Below are 16,470 nucleotides of genomic sequence, written 5' to 3'. Positions count from 1 at the left end.
ACACACACACACACACACTTATAAGAAAGGAATGTTGAAACTTGATGCCCCAGAATTGTCACTACCACTTTGGGAATGAAGCTGAACAGTGAAGTATAAATAGGGATAGTTCCATGTTGGGACATTTTTAAAATAGGGCCCGCAACCTATTTTTTTTTCTTATGTAAGCACTCTTGAGGCACTCTTGTGGTGCAGTTACAAGCTAATGGATTTTTTCGATATCATTATTAATCTTTGCTTTTTGTTGCAACAAGCAACAGTTCTCTTTAGATGATTGCTTTCATATGAAATTGAGATTGCAACTCTTAGCATTGCATTGTACTACACAACTACAGCAGTGTCCATCCGTCCTCATTATAGTAATTGTGCTTCACGTTCCCCACTCTACACAGCCCGGTAGTAAGATGGTGACCTCGGCCAAGTCTTCTGTTCCCACGGTGACGGATCAGGCTGCTGCCATGCAACTGGGTCAGTGTGCCAAGAACCTGGCCACCTGTCTGGCCGAGCTGAGGACGGCTGCACAGAAGGTAGCGGACACATCCTGGAGGTCATAAATCATCTCTGAAGTAAACAAAAATAAAGTGATAAAGGGAGAGATTGTTCTTCCTTTTCAATATGGATGTTATATTTAACATAGAGCAGTGATTTAATTGTACAAAATATATTACAAAATCTCTTCTTATTGTTGTTGTTGTCATTATTATTATTATTATCATGATATAGTCTGTGCAGTCATAGAAACTCTGCCTAGCAACAAGGGACCAGGCACCCTATGATTTTTGTTTTGTTTGAGCTACAGTGTAACATTGCAGTTGAAAGAGAAATTTCATAAGAGCATCAGACATTAAAACAAAAATAGTTTTTGTAATTGTAACCAAGTGGCTAATTTCCTACTATTTTTTTAACAAAATACATCATTGCTTTGTTTCTAATTCCCAGGCTCATGAAGCTTGTGGCCCCATGGAGATTGACTCTGCCCTCACCGCCATCCAGACACTGAGAAGTGAGCTGCAGGATGCCAGGCTGGCTGCCGGCAACTCGCAGCTGAAACCTCTGCCTGGAGAATCGGTACGAAAACAAAAGAAGCTTAAAGTTCAATTTCATTAAGCTTGTGTCTGTAATTTTTCCATCAGTTGGAGAAATGTGCTCAAGAGCTGGGCAGCACATCCAAGTCAGTTGGGTCCTCGATGGCTCAATTGCTCACCTGTGCTGCACAAGGCAATGAACACTACACAGGTTGGTCCTGTGACTTAAATCCCCTTTTGATTGTGCAGGTGTACCTAATGCCATTAGCTTCATTATAGAATCTGTCTGTGCGCAATGGATGCTAGTTGCTGTCTCGTCATATGCTTTATTTAGGCATAGCGGCCAGGGAAACAGCCCAGGCCTTGAAGGCTCTGGCCCAGGCGGCCCGCGGAGTCGCCGCGTCCATCGCTGACCCCAAAGCCTCGACTGCCATGCTGGACTCGGCACGTGATGTCATGGAGGGCTCGGCGCTTCTCATTCACGAAGCCAAACAGGCGCTGATCTCCCCTGGAGATGCCGACAGTCAGCAGAGGTTGGCACAGGTGAGAGCTCAACACCACAGAACTTGATAGTAGGGCAGTGAGTTACATTCATTTGTGCTTTTTGAATCATCTTTGAGACGCTGATAAGATTTGAAACATTGTCTATATGTATTTTTGTAGCTAGACCACATTACCACCATCATCTTTCTAAAGGCAGATTTTTTGTTACAGTGTGTGTACTATACCTAATGAATTCTCTGCAGGTGTTTTGGTAAATATTTACTTGTGGGTAAGGAAAGTAACGAAGCTCAGCATCTGTTGTATTTAGCAAGGGACACCCCTGAAATTAACCAGATGGTGTATTTTATAAGCAAAACATCCTAAATGATTCATGCCTCATCTTATCCAATTCTCTCAACTAAATAAGAGGTTCAAAATGCACAAAGAGAGGAACTCCTTCTTTTTAATATACATACTGTATAATATAATCCCTCGTTTATCGCGGTTCCAGACCAGACTGTGATAAGTGAATTTCCATAGTAGGATTCCTTATTTAAAAATGGAATATTTTCTTAGTTAGCATAGAAAACCTGTTTACGACCTTCTAAATATGCTTTTTTAACATTATTAGCGCCCTCTAGACATGAAATAACACTCCCATAGTCACTTTTGCACTTGTATTACCCACTATAGTAGACATAATCAGAGAAAATAAGCCATGAATAAGACTCGCTTGTGTTCCAGAGGTCAGGGATTCAGAGTTGAATTTTAGCTTGGAGTGGATTACAGCCGCAACAGTAGCTTGTGTTATTATTATGATTACGTATCCATCCATCCATCCATCTACAGTATGCCGCTTATCCTGACAAGGGTCGGGGGGTACGCTGGAGCCTATCCCAGCTGACTTTGGGTGTGAGGCGGGGTACACCCTTGACTACTTGCCAGCCAATCGCAGGGCACATATAGACAAACAACCATTCACACTCACATTCACACCTATGGACAATTTAGGATCGTCAATAAACCAAACATGCATGTTTTTGGAATGTGGGAGGAAATCGGAGTACCCGGAGAAAACCCACGCACACACGGGGAGAACATGCAAAGTCCAAACCGACATTCGAACCTAGAACCCTTCCCAAACTCTTGACTGTGTGGACAGCATGCTAACCACTAGGCCACCATGCCACCCATTATTCTAATTCTAATTGTTATAATTATGTTATTGTAACTGTGCCTGTTGTGAGATAATTCAAAGTCTGATCCTTGTGTGTCTCACCGAACATTACAGTAACATTACTGACAGCTAGTGATCAGTGTAGCATCCAAATTTGAATGCTTCTTCTGAATGCTTTTTATTTGTATTTAATTTCATTTAGCCATTTTTATGTTTGAAAATGCTTAATTTAGGCAAAATAAATAAAAAAATTGCTTTAATATGCATAGATTTGTGACTAATAATAGGCCGTATTCCACCATGAAACAGCATGATTTATTATTAATATATTTTTGCAAAGCTGGGTGCTGACCACTTCTGGTACTTGAAATTTAGCGTCTGCCATCACCTCTTAATGTCAGTGTGGCAGTTATCTGCTTTTGTAGACCCCACACCCGGCGACTACTAGACTCTGTTGTTAATTGAATAGAGGCGTTAATTGGTGTTAGATTTACAACATCAACTATGTTGTGATATTAACTTTCCTACTTGTGCCCTTCCTTGGACCTGCAGGTGGCCAAGGCTGTCTCTCATTCCTTGAACAACTGCGTCAACTGTCTGCCCGGTCAGAAGGACGTGGACATGGCTCTCAGGAGCATCGGTGAGGCCAGCAAGAAGCTCCTGATTGAAAGTGTAAGCAGTGCTGAGCATCCCTCATCAAAGATGTGCTTTCTAAAGACAGGGAGTAGCACGTGTAGCTGTTGTGATTACAGATCCCCCCGGCCTCCAAGACGTTTCAGGAGGCGCAGAGCGAGCTCAATCAAACGGCGGCCGACCTGAACCAATCTGCCGGTGAGGTGGTCCACGCTTCTCGAGGCTCCAGCAGCCAGCTGGCAGTGGCATCCGGGAAGTTCAGCGAAGACTTTGATGAGTTTCTGGACGCTGGCATTGAGATGGCGGGGCATACTCAGGTATGTAGTACTTTTCGTAACACACCTTAAATGTGGATGATGCACTTGACATTTTATTGTATCCCATCAAGATACAATGTATTTTGTGTTGTGTGCAGGCCACGGTTTTGTTCATTTACAGTATAACAGTACTTAACCCCGCCCCGGTGTTTAAGCCGCACCAACTAAATTTACAGGAAAAAACAGATTTAAGCCGCACCGGACTATAAGCCATACATGTCCACGTCATAAAATTGCGTATTACTTTTCTATGGGCCTATCATTTTACAGGAGCCAATCATGAGCTATGAAAAAAAAACTCACAACGAGCTTGTCAACACATTGGAAATTGCAGGAGGTCATTACTCAATATAACAGTCTGACTCACGGTGGCATCTTAGAAAGAACACTAAATTCATCACACAGCAACTTACCACTCAAACGGTAGCTGGGAAATATACAATACAGTTTTAACATTTTCCCATAATGCGTTTAGTCTGACCAAAGCATTTCATTGGAGGACAAGCGGCATAGAAAATGGATGGATGGATGGTGCTGCAAAGCTGCTTCTGTCCCGCATAGGGAGCCAGAGGAGGCCAGAGGGAGGCTGACATCATTACAGCGCCTCGGCAGGCACCAATGAATGCTTTGCTTGGATGCAATGCATTATGGGAAAACGGCAAAAGAGTTTTTTTCATTCAAGTATTGTGCAATTTATTTAAAAAATGAGTATTTAGTGACAAATCTATCTTGTAATGTTTTGTTGCATGTATTGTTAAAAAAAATGGAGAAAACATTTAATTGTAACGTAAGCCACATACAAAATTAAATGAATCAATGCATTTAGCAAGAAATTGGAACCACAATGACTGCAATGAGCCTGTTCTGTACCTCTTCTGCACCGTGAGAAATTTTGCGCTTAAACAAATTGACCACATACATCGCCACAGGGTCGGCCACTACACTTGGTTCATTTAAACACTGCATCCATTACATTATTTTGCTGGCTTTTGCCGGTCACAAAAAATGACCTGATGCACCAGATCTGTGCCCCCGACCCTTGACTTGCATACCTCTGCTTTAAAGGGAGTGTAGGCAGGGTGTTCCTCCAGCTGCCTCCAGGGCGCCAACATTCGAACATACAAGTAATATTATATCCCACCTCTTCCTGCTTTGAGTATGTAAGAAATAACACATGCACATGCATTAGTTATGTTTGTTGTCAGCTAATGATAGCGATGTGGCTAAGCTTAGTTACCGTACTAACATTAGCTATCATTGATTGTATAGACACTCGGCGACTCAAAATTGTCGGTCGCGTCTCAGAGTGCTTTTGTGTATGTGCTACGTTTAATATGAGACATCGGGGAGTGACAGCAATGAGCGCCAGTTATTTTATTTGTGCCCAATGAAAATTTTCCACAATTTGTATGCAGTTTCATTTGTAATTGTGAAAAATCTAGGCATTTTTTTTTTTGTACACTCTGTTCTTTTAAACCACTGTTGCTAACATATGATATTTTTTTGTTTACAAAAAATGTAATTTGGAGCGAGTTTCATACAGTCCCGTTAATGAATGAAACTATATTTTACCAACTTCCACACAAGGTAGAGCATCTACTTTCTACAGCATCTACTCCTGAATCCTGTTATAGATTCCATGAGAAAACACACAAGAGAGTCAGTGGGATTCAATGTGGTCATATGCAAGATATGCACGACCACTCAAAGTTTTGAAACACTTTCTCATGCTCTTTTTAATTTTCAAATGAGTTTTAATTGTTTTTAATGCTTTATGTGGTGGCTCATCATCTCTCAGAAGAGGGACGACCAGGTACAGATCATCAGCAACCTGAAGAACATCTCCATGGCCTCCAGCAAGCTGCTGCTGGCCGCCAAGAGTCTGTCAGTGGATCCTGCAGCAGCAAACGCCAAGAACCTGCTAGCAGCTGCTGCTAGGTATACCACAGCTGACCACATGCATTTTTAAACAGTCTTTTTCTAAATTCCACCAGTATTGGTAAAAGTATTTTCAGCACAGGGTAGTTTCCTGTGGAGTAACGTCAGAGCTTTCTGTTTCCTCGTCGTTCCAGAGCTGTGACCGACAGCATCAACCAGCTGATCACGCTGTGCACTCAGCAGGCGCCTGGCCAGAAGGAGTGCGATAACGCCCTGAGAGAGCTCGAGGTAATCCAACTGTAATTCACTGTCATTAACCGAAATGATTGTTTTAATGATAATAATCGTTCTCATGAAGCAACGGGACTGACTAGGATTTGGCTCATCGTCTCCCTTGTTTGTCGTTGGCAATTTAACTTCACATTGTAAATTAATCTGTTGCAGGCAATAATGGGAGAGAGGCTGTTTTTTCAGAAATTTGGAAAATTCATTATATGTATCTACCGTAATTTACGGACTATCGAGTGCACCGGTATATTAGCCGCACTAAATTTAAAGATTTTGTCGTAACATGGGCTATTAGGTACACAGAAAGATGTTACACAGAAAGGTCTTTTTCACTTTTGATTAAATTAATGCTATTTTCCAAACAGTGCGTGTAAAATGGATAATTCAACAGTAGCCTACTAAAAGTCATTCATGGCCGTCCTCCTCCTCTTTGGAATTAAAACCACTAAAGTCGTCTTCTTCAGCATCACAATTGAACAACCTCATAATTCCTTCATAACACACTTTGTCTTTCGCTCTCTCGCTTTCGTTATCGCTCTCGCAGTCACTTTTGTTTTGAGGCGTTTAGCTTGAGGTACAGTATCCTTTCGAAACACGTTGATGATTATGGACAGTTGACGGTCCGAGCAGTCCAAACAGAAGGTGTAGTAATTCTTTACCTTTACTTTAAGATGTGTCAGATTAAAACATGATTGCTGCATAAGACTTCAAAATGTGACAGTAGCTTCCACTTTACTTGCCCACGTCACCATTTCCTGAAGCTGCACCCTAAGCATCATGGGAAATGTAGGTTATTTTGCCATAAATTAGCCACATCACTGTATAAGCCGCAGGGTTCAAAGCGTGAGAAAAAAGTAGCGGCTTATACACCAGAAATTACGGTAGTCCATTTTTTAACCTTAATAATGATTGGAGTGCATGAGAAAGTGGAAAAGTAAATGTAAATGTAGTTGACAACATGCTCATTGATGAACAAGTATATAGCACAGCACAGCAGGAACAGAACCGATGTTGTAATAGGGACAAGGAGCAGAAACTGCTCAGCCAGCATTCATACCGTTAATGAAGTCCTTGGAAACAACAAGTGTTGTACGCATGAGTTTCACACCAACAGCTGAGTAGCACAATGCACATTTTAAAGCGCGTGTAGAGGTAAATAGTGCTGTTGGATACTGACAACTGATGATAGTTCAAATGCAGCTACAGCCATCTTATCCGTAGGGTTTCTTTTGAGACTTTAACCCGTTAACATCTGACTAACTCCTTCCAGGCTGTCCGAGGAATGCTGGACAACCCCAATGAACCCGTCAATGACCTCTCTTACTTTGACTGCATTGAGAGTGTCATGGAAAATTCCAAGGTAGGCCTTTCAGGTCACTTGCTCGGTGATGAACATCTAACTGTCCGTTTCGCCGCTCCTTTATTCATGGTGGTCTGTTCAGGTCTTGGGCGAGTCCATGGCAGGCATTTCCCAGAACTGCAAGACGGGAGATGTTACGTCATTTGGAGACTGCGTAGGATCGGCGTCCAAAGCTCTGTGTGGGCTCACAGAAGCTGCTGGACAGGTACTACAAATCTCATTCAGTAGGAATGGCACAATCTTGAAACAGACAATTCTGATTTTTTTCTTTCTGCATCAGGCCTCTTATTTGGTGGGTGTGTCGGACCCCAACAGTCAGGCAGGTCACCAGGGTTTGGTGGACCCCATCCAGTTTGCTAAGGCCAACCAGGCTATCCAGATGGCCTGTCAGAATCTCATCGACCCAGAAAGTAGCCCCTCTCAGGTACATGCACCAACAATTTTCTGTTTCAGCATTGATTTATTGTGTCCCGCATTGGGTTTTCACCAATAAAATGACAACAAAATGAGGGGAAATTGCCATTCTAGCTGTTGTCATCACAACTACATTGATGATAGTGCAGTTGTAACCTTTACAGTAATAGACCTCAGGGGCAATGCTACATTTTTCCCCTCTAATACTGCAGGTCCTTTCAGCGGCCACCATCGTTGCAAAGCACACATCAGCGCTCTGCAACTCCTGCCGGCTGGCTTCGTCAAAGACCACCAACCCTGTTGCCAAGCGGCACTTTGTCCAGTCTGCTAAGGAGGTGGCCAACAGCACCGCCAACCTGGTTAAAACCATTAAGGTGAGTCTAGCCCGCCCCAGCCTAAAGCCAGTCCACATTTCTTTCCCTTATATGAGCAATTCTGTTCCTGGAGTGAATTGTGTTGCAGGAAAATGATAGCTCAGGTGTGCCCAAACTATATTCAACAAGAAAAATGGAAGCAACAAACTAAAAAAACTAACAAAAACTAATCCAGTGATTTTGGTAATTGAATGCTATGCTAGCTTTGTAGCTTAACCTAAAAACCTTTTTTATTCTTTTCATTGTGGCCTTGATTATGGCCGTCTTTCACTTTATTTTTAGAGTGTGCCACAGGCCAATGAAAAATGAGTTGTGGACATACATTTCCTCTGTAGGCTCTCGATGGAGACTTCTCAAATGAAAACAGGAACAGGTGTCGAGTGGCCACGTCTCCGCTCATCGAAGCGGTGGAAAACCTGACGACATTCGCATCCAACCCTGAGTTTGCCAGCATCCCCGCTCAAATCAGCCACGAGGTCAGTCTGTGTGACTGTCATTTTGTAAGACAACAATCTACAGTAGCTGCAAATTGCATTGGTAATAAATGTGCTCTTTTCGAGTGAATTTTCACTTGTTTCCTTGTAGGGCTCAGAAGCTCAGGAGCCGATCCTCCAGTCGGCTCGCTCCATGCTCGACAGCTCCACCTACCTGCTCAAGACCGCACGCTCATTGGTTATCAACCCTAAAGACCCACCCACCTGGTCTGTTTTGGCTGGTCACTCCCGCACCGTCTCCGACTCCATCAAGAGTCTCATCACTGCCATACGGTTGGTGGACAAAAATACACAAAAAGCAAAATGACAACTAAAGGTCTCCCTGTGCTAAATACTCTGTTAGAGTACACCATTTATTTACTTGTATTAAAGGGATACAGTAGTTCAGATTTTTTGACACAGAGCTGTGTTGTACATCAACAGTGACGGGAGACAAATATAACACCGAGCGATTTGTGAGGTCTGATTTTTTTTATTTGAGGAGGCATTTTTGTGATGCAAAATGAGTATTAGTCTTTTTGAACACATATTGTTTTGAAAAGCCAAACTCTTCACTCAAATGGCCCCAGCAACTAAGTGGAACTATGTTCCTCATCATGGAAATCCGACCAGAAGACTCACGGAAGATGCCATACAACTTGATGTAAAAAAAAAAAATCAGAACTATCCCTTTAAGGTTTATCATTCACTACTACATTATGCTCTCCAGGAATGCTGCGAATTCCCAGAAGGGGGGATGTTCGTTAATGTAGTGATATATTTCTGTATTAAAAGTTTCTAGCTTAAATTTCCACTTGCAAACATTTTATACCAACTAAACAAGGGCAGAATAATTTGTAGTATTATAATGTTTTTTAAGTTAGTCCCATATAGTGATTGTACCATTAACCTTATTAAATCTTATTATACATTTGATACATTACAGTATACATATGATATGAATTACTTTGTAACTATATTTATAAAAAGAACTGGTATCAGTTTTTAGATTTGATATCAGTCACTGTGGAACAGTACGAGTGACGTCCTTCTTGCCAACTAGTACTACTAACACTAATAATAGAGCTTTACGTGTCTTAAACTTGGCTGTTTTACATCGTATGAGTTTATTTAAAACAATTTACAAACCCCTGATATAACCCTTGTTACTTTTGTGGGAAAGTGGTACCAATGTATTGTTATCTATTTTTCTAAATATTATTATATTCTATTTATTAATTATTTGTACTTTATTTATTATTTATTTTATGTACTTTATTTTAAATTTATACAAAAAAAATCCGTTTGGATTGTGTTCTGGTATTGTAATGTTAGATTTATGATTCTTTCTCTCCCTGTCGTCTTGTCTGTCATCCCATTTACTTTCCTACCTCTCCTTGTCAAACCTCTGTCCTCTTCACCGCCTCTTCATCGTCCGCCGACCTCGCTCCCCCGTCCATATTTATCGCTCGCTACTTCCCATGACGTTCTCAGGGACAAGGCCCCAGGCCAGCGGGAGTGCGACTCATCCATTGATAACGTCAACAAATGCATCCGGGACATTGAGCAGGCCTCTCTGGCTGCGGTCAGCCAGAACTTACCCAGCAGGGACGACATCTCACTGGAGGTGAGCGTCTCCATTTTTCTTTATTGTCTTTATTCTGTGTTTTCTTATAGAAATTTCAGATACTCTGCAAGTATAGTTTTCACACTCCTACGTATTACACTTACCTTATTTTGATGTACAGAATGTTTGTCTTTCATGGCCTTTACAGCCCTGGATCACCCACTTTCAGGGTCTGCAATTATTTTTGGACCAATCAGGACACATTTTAAGGTGTAAAAACAAGATAGGGCCACAAAAAAAAAATGCGAAGGACATTATAGGTCTATAAATGCTCAGCAGTTGATTGTATTTCAAAATAATGCATCCTACATCTCAGCTTTATGGTATAAGTGGCATAGCAATTACTTATTAGTTGTAGTTTGGTTGGAACCTTAATCATTTCAAGTTTTTCTCCTAACATTACGTCTTTTGTCTTCTACTATTTCATGTGTTTTTCTTTAAAGCTTTTTGTATGAGATACAATGGGCTAAGGAAAAACATGCCGCATGCTGCAAAATGGCCACCGAGCCAGACTTTGGACACCCTTGTTTTACACGGCATACTCCTTGGCTTGGCTTCCTTAGCATTTGTGTCTTTCTCAGTCCAATACTCTCATCTTCAGGGCCAAACATGTTTTAGAACTATTTCCAACACAGTTGACATGCATTTTGTTGAATCATGAACTATTCGAGTCCACCTTTAAGGCATATATCTCCTAATTTACTTCTCAGGGCAATGCACTTCCGCAGATTCCAGACGAAGTCGCTTTCTTAAAACGCCACACAGGCACATTTATTTCCATTTCCCTTTTTCTTAGGCCCTGCAAGAACAGCTGACATCCTCCGTGCAAGAAATTGGCCACTTAATCGACCCTGTTTCCACCGCTGCCAGAGGCGAAGCTTCCCAACTAGGACACAAGGTATTTCGGGGAAGATGCTGATAACATATTTTATAAGAGTGTAGCAACAAGTAGCAGTAGTGCACTTTTAAGGGAGGCTTTGCTCTACTTACATTTTACATGATGGCTGAAATATTTTTGTACATAATGTAAATGTGTGGGTTGATGCTGAAATGCAACAAAAACACAAATTGAAGGCTATAATGCTGGTGAAAATATCACAGCCATCACCACACACCATACAAATATACCCACTAAGTAATCTGAGTGGATGCTTAAGTGATTTAATTTATATTTATATCTATTTATCCTGTTTGGAGTAGGAAGTCAAAGGTCATATCAAGCACTGATCATCTTTGCTGCTTATCAGTCAGGCTAATCTTGCTTTGCGGCGGTGTCCATCCCTCAGGTGACCCAACTGGCCCGCTACTTTGAACCGCTGATCAAGGCCGCGGTGGGCGTGGCATCTAAACTGAATGACCACCAGCAGCAAATGACCTTCCTGGATCAGACCAAGACCCTGGCTGAGTCTGCCCTGCAGATGCTCTACGCTGCCAAGGAGGGAGGAGGAAACCCAAAGGTCAGATCTCCCTCTCATTTAAAACAGGGGGTAGCCAATCACCAGGCTGCAAAACTTTAAGCTATGAAAAAACACACTTTTGTAAATAACTCAGAGATTTATAGGAACACGAGCCGGTCCGTTGATTCAAAAAGTTTGGCGGCTGCTGATGTACAGGATTTGCGAAATTACTAAATGTTGCATTGGAGACTGCAGGACATATCCCATTGCAGCCTTCTGAAGTGGGACCTCAAGACATTACGCTTGAACGTAAACAACAAAAAAGAATGAAGACCGCAATAAACTATTCATTGCTTAGTTTGTTTTTTTGACCTTTTGGTCATATAATTTAAAGGGGTAGTTTGGATTTTTTGACATGAAGTCAAAACAGTGACTTACTCCCATTTCGTCCTGTTTCGACTGAGTTCCGGTCAGTTGGTGGGGCCACTTAAGTAAAGAGTTTGGCCTCTCAAAATGAAATGTGTCTTGTGTCGTCTTCATCCACGCATGTAAACACTCTGGAACACATACACAACACCAAAGTACGGGCCGGGGACTATTTGTGACCCGCATCTTTTTTTTTGTTTTTTTTATTGGCCCTTGGGACTTTCTAAAAATACAATTAAACAAAAGCTGGAAAACCAACAGGAAAACTATCCCCTACTACTACAACGATTGCTACAACTACCACGACTCACTATAGCCTGTCATACCGACCGCTGTCAGGCTCTACAACACCTGCACCACCTGAACCATGTTGTAGTCACTATGCATTCTTTACACTGCACTCTTTACTTGCGTATCTTGCTTGCTTGCTGCTGTAACAAGTTAATTTCCCCGCTGTGGGATAAATAAAGTACATACATACATACATACATAGAGGAACAAAATGGAATTGTCAGCATCATATGCTTCATTGTGTGTGGTCAGGCGTCCCACACGCATGACGCCATCGCCGAGGCATGCCAGCTCATGAAGGAGGCGGTGGATGACATCATGGTGACGCTGAACGAGGCCGCCAGTGAAGTCGGCATGGTGGGGGGTATGGTGGATTCCATCGCAGAGGCCATGGCCAGGGTGAGTTTATGTTTACCTTTACACACCAGTTTTAATAACCATTTCACCATTTTTGCAGCAAACCGCTGCAGCTTTCTTTATTTAAATATCGCAAAGTTTATGTAACGTCAAGTTCTTGTGGTCCAAGGCGTCATTGCTCTCACTGCTGGCTTCTTTGTGATGTGTTAAGCAGTCTAATTTAGTAGGCCTGCTGTAATGTATGCTGTGCAATCACATGGGCGATGCTATTTTAAACCTGTGATCACATCCTCACCAGACACATCCTTAACTATACCTGCGCATATAATAATATGATACCCAGTGGAAAATCACAGATTCTGCCATAACCCTGACAATAATTTTAAGTTTGGAGCGATATCGTCAGAGTGGTGTACATTAGCGGAATGATTTTTGATACCACTCTTGCTTAATATCATTATGGTTTGTGTGTTGTTGTTTTTTTATGTGTTTCTCTGTTTTATTATTATTACGGTACATTATATCACTGCTACTTTTGCATCATATTAATTGATGCCAACATTTGTTATTGTTTTTGTGTATTTTGTATTATTATTATTGTTTATTTTTATAGTCTTGAATTATACAGAATTTTTTTTAAGGCAAAAGAAATCTTAAAAATATGAGTTACCATCTGTCCTCGTGTAGCTGGATGAAGGAACGCCACCTGAACCTGAGGGCTCCTTCGTGGACTACCAGACCAGTATGGTCAAACACTCCAAGGCTATTGCAGTCACTGCTCAGGAAATGGTAAGAATCACCAACATTGTATTACGGCATCGTTGCACAACTTTTAAATATTTCATATTGAGTATTTTTGTGACGCAGATGACGAAATCGGTGACGTGTCCAGACGAGCTGGGGGGTCTGGCCTCACAGGTGACCGTAGACTTCAGCCAGCTGGCCGTACAGGGACGCATGGCCGCACACACGGCCGAGCCAGAAGAGGTACGAGTCATGAAGTACAACGCAACACACAAGGATGTCCCAAGTACTGCATGGATTTGAAAGATTTCTGTGTGTTTGTGTCGTCTCCAGATTGGTTTCCAGATTAAGACCAGAGTACAGGAGCTGGGCCACGGATGCATCTTCTTGGTCCAGAAGGCCGGAGCGCTGCAGATGACTCCTTCTGACAGCTTCACCAAACGAGAGCTTATCGACTGTGCCCGTGCTGTCACGGAGAAGGTATCCATTATGATCATCATGTCTGTCTACAGTATCTTTACTGTTAATGCTTCATGTGCTCCATTATTAGAAATAAATGGATAACAGATAAATCAGTCTAGCAACGTTACAAGTCATCTGTATATGATCATATTGGATTACTGCTTTTTTACGCAACATCATCTTGTGTTTTTGTGGATTTTTTACAGCTAAGAGTACATTTTGTAGGAAATCCTTCAGAAAAATAAGCATGATACTTTTATAGCAGTCTATTTTTGAGCAGCATGACTGTCGCTGGCGCCCACATGTCTGCAGTGACGCACTCCTCTAACATTTGCAAACATTTTGCAGATCTTACAAAATTAATAACAGAAAAGTTTGGGCACTATATTTATTAATACAATTTTTTATTTATTAAAAAAACCATTTTTATAGTCCAAAATGATGTATTAGGGGTGTCACAAGATCTCGTGTCAGAAGATCTCACAAGATTAAAGCGTGACAAGATTTGTTGTTCAGAAAAAAAAATGTCACATGGCCACTAGGCCGGGGGATAAGAAATGAATTTATTAATAACAAAAATGAAAATGAACTTGATCATTTTGCTGGCCATGTGCATGCATGTCTGTTTTCCTTGTCTCTCGCCTCCAAACGGGCAGGAAGAGAGTTCACTCTGTGCCTTGGATTCAGCACCTTGACATGTTTGTTCCATAGAACAACGGCATGAAGGAAGTGAGCCCTTTTGTCAGTTGTACAGTTTCTTTGTCTCAGTGGGTGGAGGCGGGGCCGCTAACATACACACAGAGTGTAGAAGAGTAACGCAGTAGAAATTCAATTAGTAGATTGTGATATATTGTCATATATATATATATTTTTTTTTTTCATTGTACTTTTATTAAAAGTAATGTTAAAATCTCGTCTCGTCTCATCCTCATAGACCCAGTCTCGTATATCGTCTTGTCTCGTGAAATCAGTGTCTCGTGGCATCCCTACTAATTATACTGCTTTTTTAATGCCGTTATGTTAAAATTAGGGCCACACGGTGGCCTAGTGGTTAGCATGTTGTCCACACAGTCTGGAGATCTGGAAGATCTGGGTTTGTATCTCCGTTTGGGCATCTCTATGTGGAGTTTGCACGTCCTCTGGGTTTTCTCCCTTCCTCCCACATTCCAAAAATATGCATGTTATGTTAATGGCAGACTGTAAATTGTCCAAAGGTATGAATGTGAGTGTGAATGGTTGTTTGTTTATATGAGCCTTGTGATTGGCGATCAATCCAAGGTGTAACCCGCCTCTCGCGCACAGTCAGCTGGTATAGGCTCCAGCATACACCCACAACCCTCGTGAGGACAAGCGGCATAGAAAATGAATGAATGAATGTTGTAATTTCTCAAATAGTGACCATGGCATTTATTTACTGAACTGCAGAAAGTACCAGGCATCTGAAGAGAGGCCTGTTTGAAATAGTTGAGCTTTTTTATGATAGAAAATATTGTTAGAATACATAATTCTTCTTAATTAAAATAATATATCTTGCAGTGTAATATGTTATTACAATAAATATCTGAGTTTTTTCATAGCTCGTGATTGGCTTCTGTCAAATAAAGAGCTACCTGGTCCTCACAGACTCGTACATGCCACAATATGCCATTTTATGTGGGCGCGCGCGGCTAATATACCGGTGCAGCTTATATATGTACAAATCTGGATTTTCCTCTAAGTTTACTGGGTGTGGTTTATACACCGGTGCGGCTTATACACCGGAATTTACAGTACACTTTAATCTCTCTATAATCGTCAGCTTTTCAAATGCCATGTGTGTTATGTCGGTGGGTTAAATGCGTCTAATGTGACACATGGTGATGTTAGTCATAGAACAAAAGTAACTACAGCCATTGACGAACAAAAAAACGAGGCATTTATTTGCGGTGCAGCGTTAATTCTTTTAAGTGGATACAGCACCTGCAGATGATTTGCGGAAATGGCTTCAATTAGAGGTCAGGCTTAGGGAATATGCAACAATAGATTTGTACACTGGCAATGGAGCATTATTATTTCCCAGGACAACATCCCACAAAGAAAAAGAGCAGCAAATGCTGTAAAAATCCTATTTTTTATTACTAATAACAATGCAAACTATGGTCTTTTTCATGCATGACACAAGTTACAAACAGAATAATTACAGGCTGTCATCATGCTTGTCCCCAGGTGTCCTTGGTGCTGTCGGCCCTCCAGGCAGGCAACAAAGGTACACAGGCCTGCATCACAGCGGCCAGCGCCGTGTCGGGCATCATCGCAGATCTGGACACCACAATCATGTTTGCCTCCGCTGGCACGCTCAACGCAGAGAATGACGAGTCCTTCGCCGACCACAGGTGGGAGCAGGAAGTGTTTGATCGGTCTAAAGCGTGACGAGTCTAAAATCCGCCCTGTGGTTATCTTTAATTAGAAAGTGACAAAATGACTTAGGAGAAGGCAAACAGAGGTGAGACAACGTCTCTATGGTTACAATTTCCCCTCAGGCCTGGAAAGATGAAGTGTTGCATCTTTCACTCTTCTCTCTCTCAAACTAAAAATGTTTTGGGTGGCAAAAAAAGTTGACAAAACTCTCGATTGTTGCAAGGAACAAAAACATCATCTGTTAGTAACAGTGAAAAATGGTATCGATTCATTGAATTTTGACACATTTACGTTTTTGATTTAAGACATAAATAAGACCCATGCTCGTGTGTGTTGCTGTAAATGTG

The 16,470-nt window shown here is 41.6% G+C and overlaps 1 protein-coding gene across 5 annotated transcripts in view; it reads left to right on the top strand.

The window, feature by feature from the left end:
- tln2a (talin 2a) overlaps positions 1 to 16,470 on the top strand; it is a 97,319-nt gene that overhangs the window by 68,203 nt on the left and 12,646 nt on the right. For all 5 annotated transcript variants that reach the window (XM_054770916.1, XM_054770917.1, XM_054770918.1 and 2 more), the window contains 22 exons: positions 393 to 527; positions 940 to 1,068; positions 1,134 to 1,236; positions 1,360 to 1,568; positions 3,238 to 3,357; positions 3,438 to 3,635; positions 5,434 to 5,573; positions 5,708 to 5,801; positions 7,072 to 7,161; positions 7,244 to 7,366; positions 7,442 to 7,585; positions 7,788 to 7,949; positions 8,285 to 8,425; positions 8,535 to 8,716; positions 9,917 to 10,049; positions 10,846 to 10,947; positions 11,336 to 11,506; positions 12,416 to 12,562; positions 13,208 to 13,309; positions 13,388 to 13,507; positions 13,598 to 13,744; positions 15,932 to 16,098. In XM_054770916.1, the coding sequence (XP_054626891.1) occupies positions 393 to 527; positions 940 to 1,068; positions 1,134 to 1,236; positions 1,360 to 1,568; positions 3,238 to 3,357; positions 3,438 to 3,635; positions 5,434 to 5,573; positions 5,708 to 5,801; positions 7,072 to 7,161; positions 7,244 to 7,366; positions 7,442 to 7,585; positions 7,788 to 7,949; positions 8,285 to 8,425; positions 8,535 to 8,716; positions 9,917 to 10,049; positions 10,846 to 10,947; positions 11,336 to 11,506; positions 12,416 to 12,562; positions 13,208 to 13,309; positions 13,388 to 13,507; positions 13,598 to 13,744; positions 15,932 to 16,098 (3,059 nt within the window). The remainder of the gene's footprint in view (positions 1 to 392; positions 528 to 939; positions 1,069 to 1,133; positions 1,237 to 1,359; positions 1,569 to 3,237; positions 3,358 to 3,437; positions 3,636 to 5,433; positions 5,574 to 5,707; positions 5,802 to 7,071; positions 7,162 to 7,243; positions 7,367 to 7,441; positions 7,586 to 7,787; positions 7,950 to 8,284; positions 8,426 to 8,534; positions 8,717 to 9,916; positions 10,050 to 10,845; positions 10,948 to 11,335; positions 11,507 to 12,415; positions 12,563 to 13,207; positions 13,310 to 13,387; positions 13,508 to 13,597; positions 13,745 to 15,931; positions 16,099 to 16,470) is intronic.

This window comes from Dunckerocampus dactyliophorus, chromosome 3 (assembly GCF_027744805.1).
Source record: "Dunckerocampus dactyliophorus isolate RoL2022-P2 chromosome 3, RoL_Ddac_1.1, whole genome shotgun sequence".
In the NCBI taxonomy this organism is placed as follows: Eukaryota; Metazoa; Chordata; class Actinopteri; order Syngnathiformes; family Syngnathidae; genus Dunckerocampus; species Dunckerocampus dactyliophorus.
Note: the sequence above shows the minus strand (reverse complement) of the source record. Positions and strands in the feature narration are given on the sequence as shown.